Source organism: Musca autumnalis, unplaced genomic scaffold (genome assembly GCF_047663935.1).
Source record: "Musca autumnalis isolate F117 unplaced genomic scaffold, ASM4766393v1 scaffold_1, whole genome shotgun sequence".
In the NCBI taxonomy this organism is placed as follows: Eukaryota; Metazoa; Arthropoda; class Insecta; order Diptera; family Muscidae; genus Musca; species Musca autumnalis.
In genome coordinates, this window is record NW_027411644.1 from 117731758 (window position 1) to 117750616 (window position 18859).

Here is an 18859-nt window from a genome sequence, read left to right on the forward strand (position 1 = left end):
CATGCCACAGCTATCTGCGATATGCTGAGATGTAGGAACAAGAGTCTCAAGTTCCTAAGCGGCAGCGCTTGGTGTGTTGTTGACCACATATAACGCAATAGGTCGAATATAAGTGCAACGCGATAGAAAAATTATTCTAACCGGTCGACGTGGTGCCTCTTCATGTCTTCAGTGGATTATCTAAACGAGGAGACAAAGATTCGTCCAGTACAGCAACAACATGGCATACTTTTGTTCTAGTACTTGTTTAGGTGTTACCGTGAGAGCCATCATAATCACTATATGATGGATAGGACCCCCACATAGACATGTCAGGAAAGAAAGAGATGTCCAACGTTACAAGAGAGAAACTAGATCAACAACCCTGTCAACCAGGTTTAAATAGCATTCACACGGATGCAGTCGCAGATGCCATAATCAACCATCGTGTGAATGCGGTCCTCGGAGAACATCTCCTATCAATCGCAGTTGAGAAGCGTCAACTGCCACAACAAACCAGAGTAGTTATGACTCAACTACGCTCGGGATGGTGCAGCCGTCTGAATTCCTATAGGTCAAGGATCGACACCGTCCAAAATATCTGCTCGGCATGCGGCACAGGCCCGCACGACACACTGCACCTTTTCAACTGCCCTGCCAAGCCTACTCAACTAACGCCAGTAGATCTGCGATTACATCCCATGAAAACAACCACATTCCTAGACCCAGAGCTGGACTAACCCCCTGTCTTTATAACTAATTCGTGTTCGTTCGTCTATATTCGTAATAATTTAGGCAATCATAGCTCTGTCCCCAGATGACATACAGGCCTAATATTTCGTAGACGCCATATACAGGTATTCTTTACCTCATTTAAAAATCAACACTCTACAAAATTTGGCAATTCGTGTGAGAAGAATACATTTTTTTTACACAAACTGGGGCAAGCTTTAAAACGAGCATACAAACCTATCAAATTCAGTTACAACAACAATGGCAGTGTCTTTCTCTATCTTAAGGAGGACAGGAATGTTCCTAGATAATCTAGAGAAGGTTTACTTCCAGCTTAATTTTGAAACAATTACATACGGTGAGTCTACATCGCCCTGATCTGTGCAAACTGCACTGAATACATTAAATTGATCCCGTCATTGTATTGTAATTGCTGAATTATTAGTGCTTTGTCTACTCTTTATGGATCTTATCGCTTAACGATCGAATTTAATTGATTCGTTGCCTAACATTTTAATAAAAAAACTATGTGCATACATTCGCTATTTTGTTTTGTCTACGACCCTCCCATTTGTCACATTTTTGTTCTACATTGCCTTCTTTGTCGTCGTCTATCACACGATGTGGCACACAATGACGTTACATTCAATTGAAAACAATTAAAAAATATTGCAATGTAAGAATAATCTGCCGTTTGATTTGATTCGATTCTTGTGATTGAAATTACAGAACATTTTGTAGTTCATCACTTGAGACGTGAAAAATGTTTTTCGTCAAAATCAATCAGAAACAACAGTGGGACATTTGGTGTTAAATTTGGACAGTTTGTCCGTGGGAAGCAATTACATGCGATGTGTTTGGGCTAGAGTAAGTTTTAGAGATGGATGAAGAGTCTAATATATGTATAACAGTTTGTAAAATTTCATCTTTCGACATTTGCTCCAATGTATAAATAAATAAAACAGGTACAGAGATTTGCTTATATTTACCTGATTTGTGTTCATTTAATGCCCGATAGAGATCCTTGGTATCCAGAGTTTTTTTACGGCCTTTAAAAAATGTTGGCAATGTGTACCTATATAAAGAAACAGAATAATATAATAAGGAGTAAGACGCTTTGGTACAAAACCTTCATAGCAAAAAATTTATATTTACAATGTACATATGTATGTATGTACAGTATGCAAAGCTCAAATTCGTACACCCCTCAAAAATGAATAAAATCGTTATTAACTCCATATTTTTTATGCAAATATAACACAATTGATGGGAATTGCTATAACGAAGAAAGATTTAAAAATATCGAAACAAATTCCGGATTTATTCCGTCATTTAGGTATATATGGCGCCTGTGTGGCTGGCAATGTTCGTATTCGTACACCTAGAAGCACCATATATTTTATGGTATTTAAGGATTTTTTAAGCAAAATTCCACTAGTTTTTGTTCTATTCGTCTCTTTCAATATCTGTGCTTTAGAAAAATGTACTTTTTATTATAAAACTATTAAGAACGGCGTTAAGTTCGAAGACACTAGCTTTGTTCCTTTACTTTTTTAATGGTAAGAGTTGTAGAAGAGATAAGTGTCAAAATTGCTCAAAATTGCTCTCTAATGAACATTTTTATACCCTCAGCCTTTAGGCTAGAGGGTATTTACACTTTGATACGACCAAAAATGTGCCTCATCGAAATAATGGTTTTAGACCCCAAGTATGTTTGTACGATATCCGTTTCAGACAATTTTGAGTAGATCTAGCAATGTCCGTCCGTCTGTCTGTCTGTCTGTCTGTCCGTCTGCCTGGCTGGCTGGTGCGCACGATAACTCTCGAACGGATCAATGGATTCGGTTCAAATTTTGGGTATCGAAATATTTTGTCCAGATTCGATTAAAGTTCGAAGATGGGCCATATATGTAGGTCTACTCCTTCAGGTACCTCCCCCATAAATGTTCAAAAATTGTCGCAAAACTTGTGCGCACGATAACTCTTGAAGGAAATAACCGATTTGGTTCATACTTTGCACATCGTGTAATTTCTACCAAACTTAGATGAGGTTTCAATATGGACTCAATCGGTCCACTCCTTCTGGTACCTCCCACACAAAATTTCGGAAAAGTTCAGTTTAGGACCTGGTCTCGAATCGCTTTGATTTTTGTTTACGCAAGTTGTATTCGCTGTCCTCTATACGACGCTGTAAGTTTCATTAGGGGCAAGTCCATACTTCCTGAGCAAATAGCCTGAAAGTTACCAAAAACCCTATGACACCGTGTGTAGTGGTTGGAGCGCAAGATAACTCTCGAACGGATCTGCCGATTCAGTCCAAAATTTGGCTTTCGTAATACTTTGTCCAAACTTAGTTCAAGTTCAAAGATGGATTATATCGGTCCACTCCTTCCGGTACCTCCCCCACAAAAGTTCAAAAATGTTCGGAAAATTTGTGCGTACGATAACTCTTGAAGGAAGTAACCGATTTGGTCCATACTTAGTACAATATGAAATTTCTACCAGACCTAGATGAGGTTCCAATATGGACTCAATCGGTAAACTCCTTCGAGTACCTCCCACACAAAATTTCGTAAAAGTTCAGTTTAGGACCTGCTCTCCAATCGCTTTGGTTTTTGTTGTAACATCTTGTATTCACTGTCCCCTATACGAAGGTACAAGTTTCCTCAGGGGCAAGTCCATACTTCCTGAAAAAATAGCCTGAAAGTTGAAAAACAAACCCTATGACACCATGTTTATGGGTGGAAGCGCAAGATAATTCTCGAATGGATATGCCGATTCCGGCCAAAATTTGGCCTTTGTAATATTGTTTCCAAACTTAGTTTAAGTTCGTAGATAAGCCATATCGATCCACTCCTTCAGGTACCTACCCAACAAAAGTTCAAAAATATTCGGAAAAATTGTACGCACGTAACTCTTGATGGGAGTGACCGATTTGGTTCATACTTTACACATTCTCATAATATCTACCAGATATTGATCAGGTTCGAATGTGGACTATATTTGTCCACTCCATCCCGTACCTCCCACACAACATTTTATATAAGTTCACTTTAAGACCTGCTATTGAATCACTTTGATTTTTGTTGAAGCAACTTACATTCGCTGCCTCAGTTACGATGGTAAAAGTTGTTTCGGGGGCAAGTCCATACTTCTTGAGAAAACAGCCCGAAGGGTGTAAAAACCCCCAATGGCACCCCCATGGTCTATGTCGGTCCATTCCTTCAAGTACCTTTTCCGCAAATTTTTTGAACTTTTATCCTAATCAACATTTTGCCGGTTTATACGACCAACATTTTGAAACCCATTAAATACCTAAGTTTTTTCGAAAAAGGGGTTTCAATTTACACAGGCTGAGGGTATATCTCTGTCGGCAAAGCCGACTGATACTTTTTTACTTGTTACCAGAAAAGTAAAGGAACGGAAAAATGGTAGATCTGGCAGCAATGTCAAAAAGAAACATAAAAAATTAATTTTCGTCTTTTATTTCACAGTTTTTAATTTAGTTTTGTCAGCGTTCGACTTTTTCTTCTGTTTTTCATCCATTTCTTCTTCATTGTGAAATAATCGTCAAACAAAAGTCGAAAAATCAGTTCTGTCATTTTTTACCTGCAGAAATTTTGCTGGTAGCCTGTGTTAGAAGAGAAACCCATTTTCGCTCTCTCTCCTCTCTCACTCTCTTAAAAATTACTTCCAGTTTTGCCACTTTTCGGGGTTAAGGAACGCTTTGCAGGTTAAAAATGGTAACAAATGGTAAAAATGGTAACCTCAGGTAAGTAAAGGAACACAGCTACTAAATACCATCAGCAATTTCGGTAAAACAATGTGGCTAACCTGCAAAATACCGAAATTCGAGAGGTGCCGTTCCATGGGTGGCTATATCAAAACGTCGATCAATACCTACAAATTTCTGGCGGAAAATTTTTAGACTCAAAGAAGACTAAATACCAAATTTCCGATATTTCGGTAAAATCTTAAAAATACCGAAAATCAAGAGGTACGCTTCTATGGGGGATATAGGAACCCGCGGACATATACTGATAATTCTCTTCTGGAATATTTTATAACCCCATGGAAGACTAAATAACAAATTTCAGTCTTTCGGTGGGAATTACGAAAATCGGGAGGTACCGTTCTATGGGGTACTATATCGAAACGTGGACCTATACCGACGAATTTCAGTCAGCAAAGACTAATACCAATTACCAATTACCTCCAGCAAAGACTAATACCAAATTTCAACTATTTCGGTGGATTGCTGTGGCCACAACCTTCAAAATACCGAAAATCAAGATGTACCGTTATATGGGTGCTACATGAAGGCGTAAACCTATACCAACAAATTTCTGGGAGAAAGTTTTATACCTCCAACGAAGACTAAGTACAAAATGTCAGCCATTTCTAAGGAATATTGAGGCCAGAACCTTTAAAACACCGAAAATCGGGAGGTACGTTCTATGGGGGCTATATGAAGGCGACAAATTTCTGGGGTTAAGTCTTATACGCCCAACGAAGACTAAGTACCAAATTTCAGCCATTTCGCTGTGATAATGAGGCTAAAACCTTCAAAATACCGAAAATCGGGAGGTACCTTCTATGGGGCTATATCAAAACGTGGACCGATATATCCCATTTGCAATACCAAACATCCTAGGAGTAGTAGAAATTTCTATCTTGAAAATTGCGAGCTGTATCTTGATTTCAACAGACGAACATGGCTATACCTGATCAAGAATATATATACCTTATTGGGTCTCCGATGAATCTTTCGGTGTGTTACAAACGGAATGACAAATTTAATTATACCCTCCATATTATGGTGGGGGATATAAAAAGTGGTCCGGTATTTTGTGTCCAAATATGTACCTAAGTTCGGAGACACAATCCAATTGCCTCCAAAAATTAATGCTGAAACCGATATAATCATAAGTTTGGCATATACATATATCGTTTAAAAGAAAGGCGTGGGAAGTAACGCCGCCTCCTCTGAAATTGATAAAGTATACATTGCCAACCTTGAGCATTTGAGCATATATATAATATAAGTAGGCTTGGTCGGGTGTTATGCCCAAAATAAGTACCTAGATTCTAGATTAATTCGTAAATTTTGAAACCGATACTTTCGTTATTTTTGCAAATGTAGCGTTTCTTATTATCAAATAAAATATGCATCCTATTTTCACCGGGGGTCATTTTGTACATTCCCAAAAAAATTTCAGTAAAATTGGTTCAATAGTTTTGTAGATGTAACATATTTTAAAAAGTGGGCATTGTCAAGTCTTTAGGTCCAAAATATGTACGTAAGGTTGGAGACACAACCACACCTGTTTCGCAAATTAATTTTCAAATCGATACATTCGCAGCTATTGTAAATATAGCGTTTTTTAAAAAATAGGGTATAGGGGAAATACCCCGCCCCCTTCGAAATTCAACAAAATTTTCACCGAGGGCCATCCCTGTCAATTTCAGGAAAATTAGTTCAGTAGTTATTGTAGAAAAGATTAAAATTGAAAATTGAAGAAAGTGGGCGAAAAAGTAAGCGTGGTCAAATTTTCTTTGCATAAAAACCTAATTTTCATTTTTATTTATATAAATTTGCATAAGTAAAAAGTCGGACGAGCATTCGTAATATTTAAGAAAAATGTAATAGATATGATTAACTATGGAAATTTATTCTCCAGTCCTTGTGCAACAATATTCGTGGTCTCATATGAAAATAAAGCAACGTTAACACATTTTTGGTTTCTACGTCGTAAAAATTTTTTCTATACTTGGTCAAAAATTTATTGTAATTTTAGAGTACAATTTTGAAAATCATGCATAAAAATCATATTTGCATAAAAAATATGGAGTTAATAACGATTTTATTTATTTTTGAGGGGTGTACGAATATAAACTTTGAATACTGTATATGACTTTTGTTAATGTGAATCTACACGCAGAGAAGAGATATTGTAGGAACAATCATATTCATATTCTATTCTAATCAAATGGGGTATTTTAAAAATATGAAACTATATTTTGTTGATTCAACAGTATATGTTGTGCCTGACACAAAATATATGGTTCAAGCAACCATATATATTTTCATTTGTTCCTATTTAGTTTTTAGAATATGATTGCACCTGCATTATCTCTTCTCTGCGTGTATGTGTTCCAGCAATATTTTTTTGTTTTATTTGGATAATAAAACTCCCAAAAATCGAAACGTTTTCATACCAAAAACATAATCTAGCCAAAATGTTTGTACTCTCGTAAGGATTTTGCGGCAAGTCATTTGGTTTCACCGACTGCATTGTGACAACGTGATTATCCTATGACCAGCTGAAATGAGAAAAAAAAGAAATATTGTAATAAACAATTATGTATATGTAAATAAATATATTGAAAAATTACTATATTTTATCATCATTTGTGAAAATACAAAGAAATCGGCATATTTTTAATGCATAGAATTATCCAGATAAGTATGTGAAGAAGCCGAAATTATATGCCCTTGTAATCGTTTGTCGCTTTTATCAACTTTGTGTAATAAAACTCTTTTTGTCTTAAAATGGATAATGTCCATACATATGTACATATGTATGTGTACATACTTATGTATACTTAAAATAATGAAATTAACATATAGTTTATACAACAAGTAGCTTATCGCAGACTGAATAAAAAAGAAATATTAATAAGTATTAAATTATAACAGATCAGAAAAGATTAAATTCGTTTGAAATGTGGATATATCGCCGTATTTTAAAAATTCGTTGGACTCAACGTATCTCAAATGAAGAAGTGCTTAGACGCATGAATACCGAACTTCAAATTACACGTATGATAAAAACCAGAAAAACTGCCTATTTGGGCCATTTAATGAGGAATGAAAAATATAAGCTGCTCCAAGCCATTATACAGACCAATATCGAAGGAAAAAGACCCAGAGGAAGAAAAGAAACAACATGGATAAATAACATTAAAGAATGGACGGGTGTGCAAAACGAACGAACATATTTAATTGTACTATAATATTAACAATTAGTTAAGTTAATTTATGTAACACTGCATTATAATTGTATGATCGCTAACATCCGAACACGGATTGGCAAATAAAGAAGAAGAAAATTATCACTTGGATATGCCGACAAATACATATCCTTCTGACGCCTAAATGTGTGTACGAGTATGTATATTGATTCTTAAAACTCAATTTCCCCCAACAATTATTTATTTACAATGGTTGACGTAAGGTCCTGGCCGCCTTTAACATGGCAAAGTCCGGGACTTATCTTGGTCTCTATTTCATCTCAAGTGGACACTGACCTCCCCGTGGTGTCACATGGGGAACTGCCTCTTACACCCGTTAAATGTAGTGAGCTAAAATGTGCCGCGCATTCACCCATAAGAACGTTAAAAACTTGGGTCGGACATTTTAACTCACCCAAAAAAACATCGTTCTCTTAAAAAACAAGTAAAAAAGTATCAGTCGGCTTCGCCATCAGAGATATGCATACCCTCAGCCTGTGACATAATGAAAAGAAGCAAACCCAATGTGAGTTGCTTTTTTAACTATCCGAAATAAAGTTTAAAAAATATCCGCGAACAGGCCTCGACTGTTCTTAAGCCTAAATGTTTGAACTTTTGTGGGGGAGGTACAGGCATAACTGGACCGACGTGAACATTGCCAATTTTTCACACTAAATATATTAAACAACAAAAATAAAATTAAATATGAAAACAATAACTACGGGATTAAGCCCGACTATTTTGAAAAGTAAAAAATGGCTATATTTGGATAAATTATCCAAATTATTTTTTATTATAACAAACATTTTGAGAATTATTGAAATTATACCCACGAACAATTGGCTACCGAGGAATGAAAGGTACCTCTAATGGGTTCAAAATGTGTAAGGTCAATATCCGAAATTAGTTTCCGATATCGAAAATGTTGGGACTTCTTGAAATTATACCCAAGAACAGTTTGACCCACAGTTCGGAAACTATAAAACCTGGGAACAGGCAGCTACCGGGAAGTGAAAGATACCTCAAGTAGCTACCAAAATATATAAAGTCCATATCCGAAATCAATTTCCAAAATCGAACATTTTGGGACTTCTTCAATTTATACCCATTAACAGTTGGACCCACAGTTCGAAAACTATAAAACCTAGGAACATGCGGCTACCCCTGAATGAAAGGTACCTCTCGTGGGTATCAAAATGTGTAAGGTCCATATCCGAAATCAATTTCCGATATCGAAAATTTTGGGAATTCTTAATATTATACCCAAGAACAGTTGGACCCAAAGTTAGAAAACTATAAAACCTGGATTCGAGCGGTTGCCGGGGAATGAAAGGTACCTAAAGGTAGCTACCAAAATACATAAACTCCATATCTGAAATCAATTTCCGATATCGAAAATTGGGACAATCTTCTCGACCTTTCTTTTAGGAGTCATATTCGCCTGGTTCGGATGCTGGGACAGAATGTTAATTCTTTCCCACACTCTCTCCTAAAAGTCATATTCGCTCAGTCCGGATGCAGAGGGGCGCTTTCCAATTCGGTCGTCGTCGTTGTTGATCACAACCTTGTTAGCGCTATTATGCTCACTGGCAAACACACTTGCTATTTAACAGAGAACTGCGTAAGTAGCTGATTTTGACACTCATAAGCCACATGCAAAAAAACAAGCGTATGTGCGGCTTGCTACTCTAAAAAATAAATGCAAGTGTTGCTTGCCATTCTCAAAATATGTACGAGTGTGGCTATCCACTCAAAAAATAAGTTATTTAAAAACGGATATTTTTTGACACTTGCGTATGCTTTGCCAAGTAGTTTTAAATACGCAATTACATTTTCTGTTTTACTTTCTTGCTCATCGCACATCAAGTGTTGTTTTCAACCCTTGTAATTCAACCGTTTGTCTTATGTTCTCCGAGAGAGTGAGAGCAAAAATAATTTTCTAACACTGATTTTCAAAGGTTAGAAGAGCATTCAAAAGCACGCATAACATTCCAAGCAAATAAAGAAAATCACACACAAACGAAACAACAAAAAATAATATTAGAAATGTTTATTTTTTTGTAATGTTGTGTGTGTGCTTCCACTTGATAAGTCACTTGGCAAACTATCTACGATTGCGAGTTTTGTAACAGTGCAAAATATGATGAATACTTGTTTTACTTATTACGCACAAGCAACGGTCTTGATGAATCGCAAGTAAGTTAAATAAAAAGACAAAAAATTTACTTTTTTATACGTTTTATTTTTTATTCAATGCGGTGTTATACAACCGTATTGTTAGGAGTACATTAACAGACTGAATTCTTAAAATTAATACGCTCTTTATTTCCAAAGAATCGAATCTTAAGTTCTTTGTTTGACGTGGGAAAATCAGAATTTAATTATGCAGCTGAGTAAACAATCTCAGTTGCAATTTAATAAACAGTAGCCACTGATGGTGGCCGTTTGGTTTAATGTTTAGCCACTGATGGTGGTCTTTTCAAATAAACATAAACAATTCATAAGATGAACGGTTCAATCAAAGGATTGATATTAAGACATTGCAACAATGTAATCCAAAGTTAAGCTGTAAATACATTGTTGCAGTTTTCATTTCTAAAGTTGCATAGGTTTTATATTTAGCCACTGATGGTGGTCTTATCAAATAAACATTAAAATGGACAGTTCAATCAAAGGATTGATATTAAGACATTGCAACAATGTAATCCAAAGTTATGCTGAAAATACATTGTTGCAGCTTTTGTTTCTACAGTTGCATAGGCAAATGTGCTGTGCTGGTTATATGGCTTTCACATATAACTTCCCCCTCGTTAAGATTCGAGTCCCTTCGAATTAGCATATGTTTTTTATATTTATGTAATATGTAATATAATATGAATATAATGAGTAAAATATATATAATATAAAAGTTATAAGTAGAATTCTTATTTTCTACTGCATTTTTTATTTCCTGAATATCTGTAAAATTCACTTTGGGTAATATTTGTGTAACATTATTTGGCAACTCATTAAGGTTGGGTATTATTATATTAAATCGACTTTCGAACCTCAAAATTTTATAATTATTTATTGCAATTTCGCAATTATTAAAGCTTATGAGGTAATGTCCCTTTAATGGATACGAGAAATTTGAACATGAATCGTATAAACTGTCATTAGCATTTATTATAACCAAATTTCCTATATCCATTTCATACATTTCTCTGATATTCGTTTTTATTTTTGTACAATTATCATATTTAAAATTCAATAAGCTGGTTATGCATTTATTCGCAATTTCCATCTTATTGATTACATTTTCATTTTTTACTATATAGATTATATTATTGACATTAATTGTTTTGGTAATTGGGACGTTGATTTCTAAGCCATGCCGATCAGGGATAGGCAACAACATGTGGGTTTTATATGTCTTTTCTGAAAATGACGGTATTGATATAACAAATATGATTGTTGACTCTTGTACACGTCCTAAATTACTCTTCATATATTGTAACTTCAAATTATCAATTTTAAAATGGTCAATTTCATCATTCGTTAAGAAGAAATTGTTTGTAATACCGAATTTCGACATTATAATATTTTGTTGAATTTGTTCAATTTTCTTTCTAACTTCGTTAATCAGAAGCATTAAATTGTTGTATTTTGTCAATTTTATAGACTCTTCTACCGAGCCAATATATGTTTTATTGAACCAATATTTATTCTGTTCCAAAACTAAGCGTATATTTTGCAGGTATGATTGCATTTCTGTGTTAAATTTTACTTGCTTATTCAAGTTATTGATCATATTCTTTTGATTAAAATCTATATTTTCCAGATGCCCTTCAATTCGAATTCTGTCCTGATCGTCCATATTTCCGAATATCCAGTTTATTGCCCTACCGCCGACGTTTATCAGACCACGTTTGCTTCTTTTGTTGCTTACATGCTTCCCTAATGTTTCTAGTAAATGTTCACATTCATTAATTTTCTTGTTTAAATTCAAAACAATCCATCCGTCATTAACATTAAAAGATTGTGAAACGCTTAGTTTCAACTTTTGAATAGTATCACGAAAGTCATTTAAGTGGATTATATGTATCAATTCGGTAAAATTGGTGATGACATTCATTGGTTCTCCTTGGAGAATGGTATATCCGGCTTCGGTTTCGATTTTATTGATTTGCACAACACATGCGACATTAGACACTAATGCCAACATCCACAGGACCAGGAATATTATCCGTGTTATCTGTAAATGATTTTAAGGGTCTTTTAATATTTGTTAAGTCGACTTTATTAGGGTTAGTGAAAGTGTATTTAACGAAACGTTTGGCCGTTTTTTGCCTTTGTGCTATTGGGTTTTTCATATACAGAACTCTTCCCGCATATTGAGGAATATCCTCTCGTTTTTCATTAATTCTGTTTATGGCATTTTTCTTCTTGTTGATCATTCTTTCGGCTATTTTAGAATAGTCTAAATTAGATTGGTTTAAAAAGTCCATTGGTTTTTGATTAGTCGTAGAATGAATAGTGTTATTGTAGAAGCCTATTGCCCTTATTACCAATTCTTCTATGTCCATATTTTCATCTTCCCTTTTAAGTATTCGAATGTGTTCGAGTAAACTGGAATGCATCCGCTCGATATCTGAATTTCCAGTATGAGAATGAGGAGTGGTAAAATGAGTTTCGATGCGATTTTCATCACAAAATAGCTTGATTAGTACATTGTTAAATTCATTGTCCATTATAAGGAGTTCAGGTTTCCCTAAAAGAGCAATTTTCTCTTCGAGTTTTATTTTAATTGTCGACATATTTTTGTCTTGAAGCCTATGGACTGACCCCATTTTTGTAAATCTATCTATTGTGGTTAAAAACCCAACTTTCTCGACCTGGAATATATCCATATGGACAATCATGTTAGGTCTATCAGGGGTGACCGTATGATTAAATAATTTTTTATATGGCTTCCTGTCATATTTGTTTTCATTACAAATTTTGCACGCATTAATAAACTTGTTTACAAACTTGATCAAATTAGGATAAAAGTATGTATATCTTATTTCCTCAAAATTCTCAATGACTCCTCTATGATTAGTATTTTTATGGGTGTTATTTATAACGTCATACAATTCTTCTTCTGTTTCTAAGTCCATAGCTAGTTTTTCACATTTAACGAATTTTAGTTGCTGATTATCAGCGAACAGGCTCTTAATCATTGTCTCGAAGTAAATATATAGATCATTACTTACTTCAGAATATATGCCAATTTTTCCCTTTTTTATGTGAGTTTTTAGGATGTTCCCTAAGTATTCTGCGTTTTGGAGGTCTTGTATATCTAGGTATAACATATGGTATTTTCCATATTTAGTAATATACTGACAAGGTTTTTCATTCAGAATTCTAATTTGAGTTCTATATTTATTAACAATGCCTTCACTTTTGAGAATAAAGTCAGATTCTGAAGGCATGGAATCTTCAGATATCAGGAATAATGGACTAATGTCAAAGTATCCCATATTTTCATCGCTTGTTTCCAATCGACTAAGAAAATCGGCTACCTTATTATCTTTGCCTTTTACATATTCAATGTCAAAGTCGTTTTCCGATAATTTGATTCGCCATCGTATCAACTTAGAATTTGGTTCCTTTAGAGAGGCTAACCATTTTAGGGGTTGGTGGTCTGTCCGAATCAAAAATTTTGTGCCAAATAAATAAGGCCTGAAATATTTAGTGGCCCAAACTATAGCTAGCAACTCTTTTTCTATAGCACTATAGTTTCTTTCATGGTCATTTAGAGTCCTACTAGCGAAGCAAATTGGTTTACCTTTTTGGCTTAATACCGCACCTAAGGCAACATTACTAGCGTCAGTAGTGACTACAAATTTTTCTTCGAAATCAGGATAAGCCAAAACTGGTGGATGTGTTATCATATGTTTCAGTTTTTCAAATGCTCTAATGTATAAAGGGTCGTTAGTGTTTATTTTTGCTCCTTTTTTAAGGTACTTTATAATTGGTGATGCTATATGTGAGTAGTTTTCTATGAATTTTCTATAATAACCAGTAAGTCCCAGAAAGGATTTTATTTTCTTTTGGGTATCCGGTATCTGAGTCCTTTTTATGGATTCTATTTTACTAGGACATGGCTTTAGGCCTTCCGATGTAACTTGGTGTCCCAGGAAATTTGTTTCTCTGGCTAAGAAATTACACTTGTTCAATTGAACTTTAAGATTGTGTTTTTGCAGAACATTAAAAATTTTTGTTAGACTATCAAAGTGTTCTTCCAGCGAGGTTGAGAAAACAAGTATATCGTCCATATATATAACACAAATCTTATTAATATAGTCCCTTAGAATATGGTTCATCATTCTTTGAAACGTAGCAGGTGCATTCTTCAGACCAAAGGGCATTCTGATATACTCAAAATGTCCCATAGGTGAAGAAAATGCAGTTTTAGGTATATCCCTTTCATCCATCATTATTTGATGAAAACCTTTCGCCAAGTCAATGGTTGAGAAGTATTGAGCCCTACCCAGTTTATCAAATAATGCATCGATATTGGGCATTGGGAATTTATCATCGACAGTTATGGAATTTAGTTGGCGGTAATCAATAACTAAACGCCATTTTTGAATACCGTCCGCTCCAACTTTCTTGGGTACTATCCAAAGCGGAGAATTATAAGGCGATTTACTCGGTCTTATTATCCCCTGGTCTAGCATTTCCCTAATCTGTCTTTCTATCTCTTTCTCATGCATTTTTGGATATCTGTAAATTTTTGAAAATATCGGTTTATCTGATGTTGTTGCAATAGTATGCTTTACTTCCGTGGTCATAGGTAAGGATTGCCCCTCTAAATAGAACGTGTTTTTAAATTTACATAAAAACTTATCCAACCTATTCCCCTCTTCGGTACTTATATAATCTGGTACTTTAATACTACAGGTTTCCAGGTGCTGAATCTCCAATATGGTTATTTGTTCATAATTTATTGGAGGTTGATTATTTATTAAAGATACCCTAGTATTGTCGATCACCAGTTGTTTATTTAAAAGGTCTATTATTACCCCCATTGGCAATAAAACATTGTTTCCTATGATACAATCGAAGTTACGGTTTTTTAACTCTATTAATTTTACTGACATGGTTTCGCCAGCCCTGTTAAATTCAAGCGGAACATCTACGATCACTTCTTCAACTTTATGTTTTAACACTTTAATTTGTAAGTTTTAAATTAACAAGTTTTTAACTATTTGTAAATTTTAGTTTGTTGAGTGAGTATATGTGGTTTTAACTTTAGTTAATTTGGGTGTATATAAAAATTTGGTTAAACGTTTTGTTTTCTGATTCACAATTCTAGTTTTGTGTTTTATGTTGAACAATTTAACTTCTGTTTGTATGTATGTTATGCTGTAATTCACGTCACATCAATGTGTTTCTTATTTTTCACAATAAAATTTTTTTTGTAAAAAAAATTTGTCACTTTTTTCGAGCAAATTGTTAAAAAAAATTATCACTTTTTTTCGAGCAAAGGAACGGAACGATAGTTTTCGTAAAGGATTCAGTTTTTTACCCTGAATCCTACCGACTGCGCCAGTTAAATAAAAAGACAAAAAATTTACTTTTTTATACGTTTTATTTTTTATTCAATGCGGTGTTATACAACCGTATTGTTAGGAGTACATTAACAGACTGAATTCTTAAAATTAATACGCTCTTTATTTCCAAAGAATCGAATCTTAAGTTCTTTGTTTGACGTGGGAAAATCAGAATTTAATTATGCAGCTGAGTAAACAATCTCAGTTGCAATTTAATAAACAGTAGCCACTGATGGTGGCCGTTTGGTTTAATGTTTAGCCACTGATGGTGGTCTTTTCAAATAAACATAAACAATTCATAAGATGAACGGTTCAATCAAAGGATTGATATTAAGACATTGCAACAATGTAATCCAAAGTTAAGCTGTAAATACATTGTTGCAGTTTTCATTTCTAAAGTTGCATAGGTTTTATATTTAGCCACTGATGGTGGTCTTATCAAATAAACATTAAAATGGACAGTTCAATCAAAGGATTGATATTAAGACATTGCAACAATGTAATCCAAAGTTATGCTGAAAATACATTGTTGCAGCTTTTGTTTCTACAGTTGCATAGGCAAATGTGCTGTGCTGGTTATATGGCTTTCACATATAACTAGTATTTTTGGTGGTGGTGGAAAAAATACACAGTGCAAGAAAACACACGCATTAAAAAAGCAAAAGGCCCAAAAAACTTGTGCGTGCACAATTGGCTTACGGGGACAAGTAACTCATTGATGATCTCTGCTATTTAACTTTCGAGGAGTTTTGAGACTTCTTGAAATTATACCCATGAGCAGTTGGACTCACAGTTCGAAAACTATAAAACCTAGGAACAAGCCGCTACCGGGGAATGAAGGGCACCTATAGTGGGTATAAAATCAATCGATTTCCGATATAAACATTTTGGGGCTTCCTCAAACTATACTCATGAACAGTTGGACCCATGAACAGTTGGAAAACTATAAAACATGGAAACAAGCGGATGCTAAAATATATAAAGTCCATATCCAAAATCAATTTCAGGTATCGTACATTTTGGGACTTCTTGAAATTATACCCATGTGTAAGATATAAAACCTGGGAACAAAATGTCTAAGGTCCATATCCGAAATCAATTTCTGATATCGAAAATTTTGGAACTTCTTGAAATTATAAAACCTGGAAACAAGCGACTACCGGAGAATGAAAGGTACCGTACCTCTCGTGGGTATCAAAATGTGCAAGGTCTATATCCGAAATCAATTTCCGTTATCGAACATTTTGGGACTTCTTGAAATTACACCCATGATCAGTTGGACTCACAGTTCGAAAACTATAAAATCTGGGAACATGCGGCTACTGGGGTATGAAAGGTACCTCTAGTGGGTATGAAAATGTTGAATTAATTTCCGAAGAGGCAATGAATAGCCTACTCTCTTCAAACTACCGCAAAATCTATACTTGGGCACAAAATAACCAACACACCAACATCAACGTAAGGCTAATGTAGAGAAGAATGTGGAATAACGAGCAACCCTGATGTCAGTAGCAACACGAAGCGCCAAGGAAATTTTTCGGGAGAAGAGGATAATCGATTTTCAAGGGCGGGGAAACTCGAGAAACTCGAGGTGTTCAGGAGCCCGAATATAGTCCCAAAATGACAAGAATGAAAAGTATGGTGCAGGCACATTCTCCTGCAAAAATGATAAAGGGAAGAAACCGATACAGATAGTTTACAGAGCATATAGAAGGAGCATTTCATCAATGTTTTGATATGGGCGACGATAAAGATGCCGCAGAACCAATCCCAAAGATCGGCTTTGTGTGTTTACCACAGCCAAAGTGAGGTGAAGGCAGCAATTAATCGGCTGGAGATGATGGGCAGCAGAACTGTCCAAGACCGGTGCACAATGGTTCAGGAATCGATTTTCCTTGCCAAAAATCAAAATTTTGTTTTGCCAAAGATATTTAATTTCTATATGGGATTCGATAGTAAACATATTCGAACTAAGGAAACCAAAAAATTAGGTCAAAATATTGGAAGGTGTGGGCGTGGTGTGCCCCTAAAGACGAACATTTTCCCCATTTTTGGGAAATACGTAATTTTTGCACATTTTTGGAGAAAGACGTAGCTATTTCTCGGAAACTATAACATATATTGTGTTCATTGTTTTTATGTAAGATAGGCAGGATTGTGGCCTTTAGCGTAGCGTTTACACAACATGATCTATTTTATTTTTCCTCCGGTACTAAATTTTATGAAATTCCAAATTTAGTGGACTAGAACTTTTGTGGAGCAACGTGGAACAAACTTCTGTTTCCACAGAAAGATGCCCGAGAGTCTCCTCTTTCTTTTTTGAAAAAAAAATTTTGGAAGTTTTTTTTTTTTGAAATTTTTTTTTGGTAATTTTATTGTTTATTTGTTGGTGTTTGACCATCATTAATACATAGGAAGATATAAAAACCACAAAAACACACATATTTTGATGAAAAATAGTGAAAAAAAAAATTCAAAAGTTTAACTTTGACCTTGAATTTCTCTGCAACTACCAGACCGAATTTGACCGCCTATTCTTCGTCTGAAAGCTAATTGTGTTATCTGTCTAACAGAAAAAGAATTATGAAAATATCTCTATCCATTCAAAAGTTACAGAATTTTGACCAGGAAAAAACCATTCTGAACCACTGTGCGGTGGCGACTTACTGGTAACGAGTATGTATCAGTTGATTAGCAAAATGTTGTCTGGATGAATGCATAACCAACGATTGGAACCTCAGTCTGCTATGTCCCGTACTCAAGAAAGGAGACAAGACGGTTTGCGCTAATTACAGACGCATAAGTCTCCTAAACATCGGAATAAAGTGTTGTAGGGGGTGTTGTGTGGGCGGCTAAAACCTATGGTCAATGGAATAATCCGCTCATATAAATGCGGTTTTAGACTGCAAAATTAATACGATTATGCAAAATAACATTAACTGACACGAGATCTGTAGGTATAATAGGAAATAGCCTCTGCGAGACTTTTAATACCAAACGAGCTTTTAGACAATCGTAACCTCTTGCTCGAAAGGTCGTTCGAGATGCTAATGTATATACAAAAAAAAATAAAAAAAAAAAAACTCTATATATAATATGGAAATAATGTTACTGGCGTACGCAGATGACATCAACATTTTTGGAAAAATTCATAAAGATTCTGGCAAAGTGGGGCTGACAGTAAACGACGATAAGACCATGTTTGCGGTATCAACAAGCAAGTCGTCCAGTAGACTCGGACCAATTGTGGACGTTGAAAATTACAAATTTGAAGTAGTTGCTGCTTTATTTTCCTAGACACCGCCATAAATAAATCAAACAACATCAGTTATGAAATGAAGAGAAGAATTAGATTGGCCAGTAGATGTGAATTAGATTGGCCAGTACGAGCGGGTGTTCGGAAAGTTTTTTTTACAAATTCAAATTTTGATACGGAAATAGGTAGGGACCTCTAATTTGCAAGATATCGATTATGTATCGACGCCTCCAAACAATAGTATGCTAAGTCGACTTAGCATGTTTTCAAGTTCTTTACATTTTTATATTTACCGTCC

General features: G+C 34.9%; 1 protein-coding gene across 3 annotated transcripts in view; it reads right to left on the minus strand.

Annotated features, from left to right (window-relative positions):
- LOC141405514 (probable multidrug resistance-associated protein lethal(2)03659) overlaps positions 1 to 18859 on the minus strand; it is an 83611-nt gene that overhangs the window by 25168 nt on the left and 39584 nt on the right. For all 3 annotated transcript variants that reach the window (XM_073989920.1, XM_073989927.1, XM_073989935.1), the window contains exons 2-3: positions 6931 to 7035; positions 1701 to 1786 (exon numbers count right to left, since the gene is read on the minus strand). In XM_073989920.1, the coding sequence (XP_073846021.1) occupies positions 1701 to 1786; positions 6931 to 7007 (163 nt within the window). In that variant the 5' untranslated portion in view covers positions 7008 to 7035. The remainder of the gene's footprint in view (positions 1 to 1700; positions 1787 to 6930; positions 7036 to 18859) is intronic.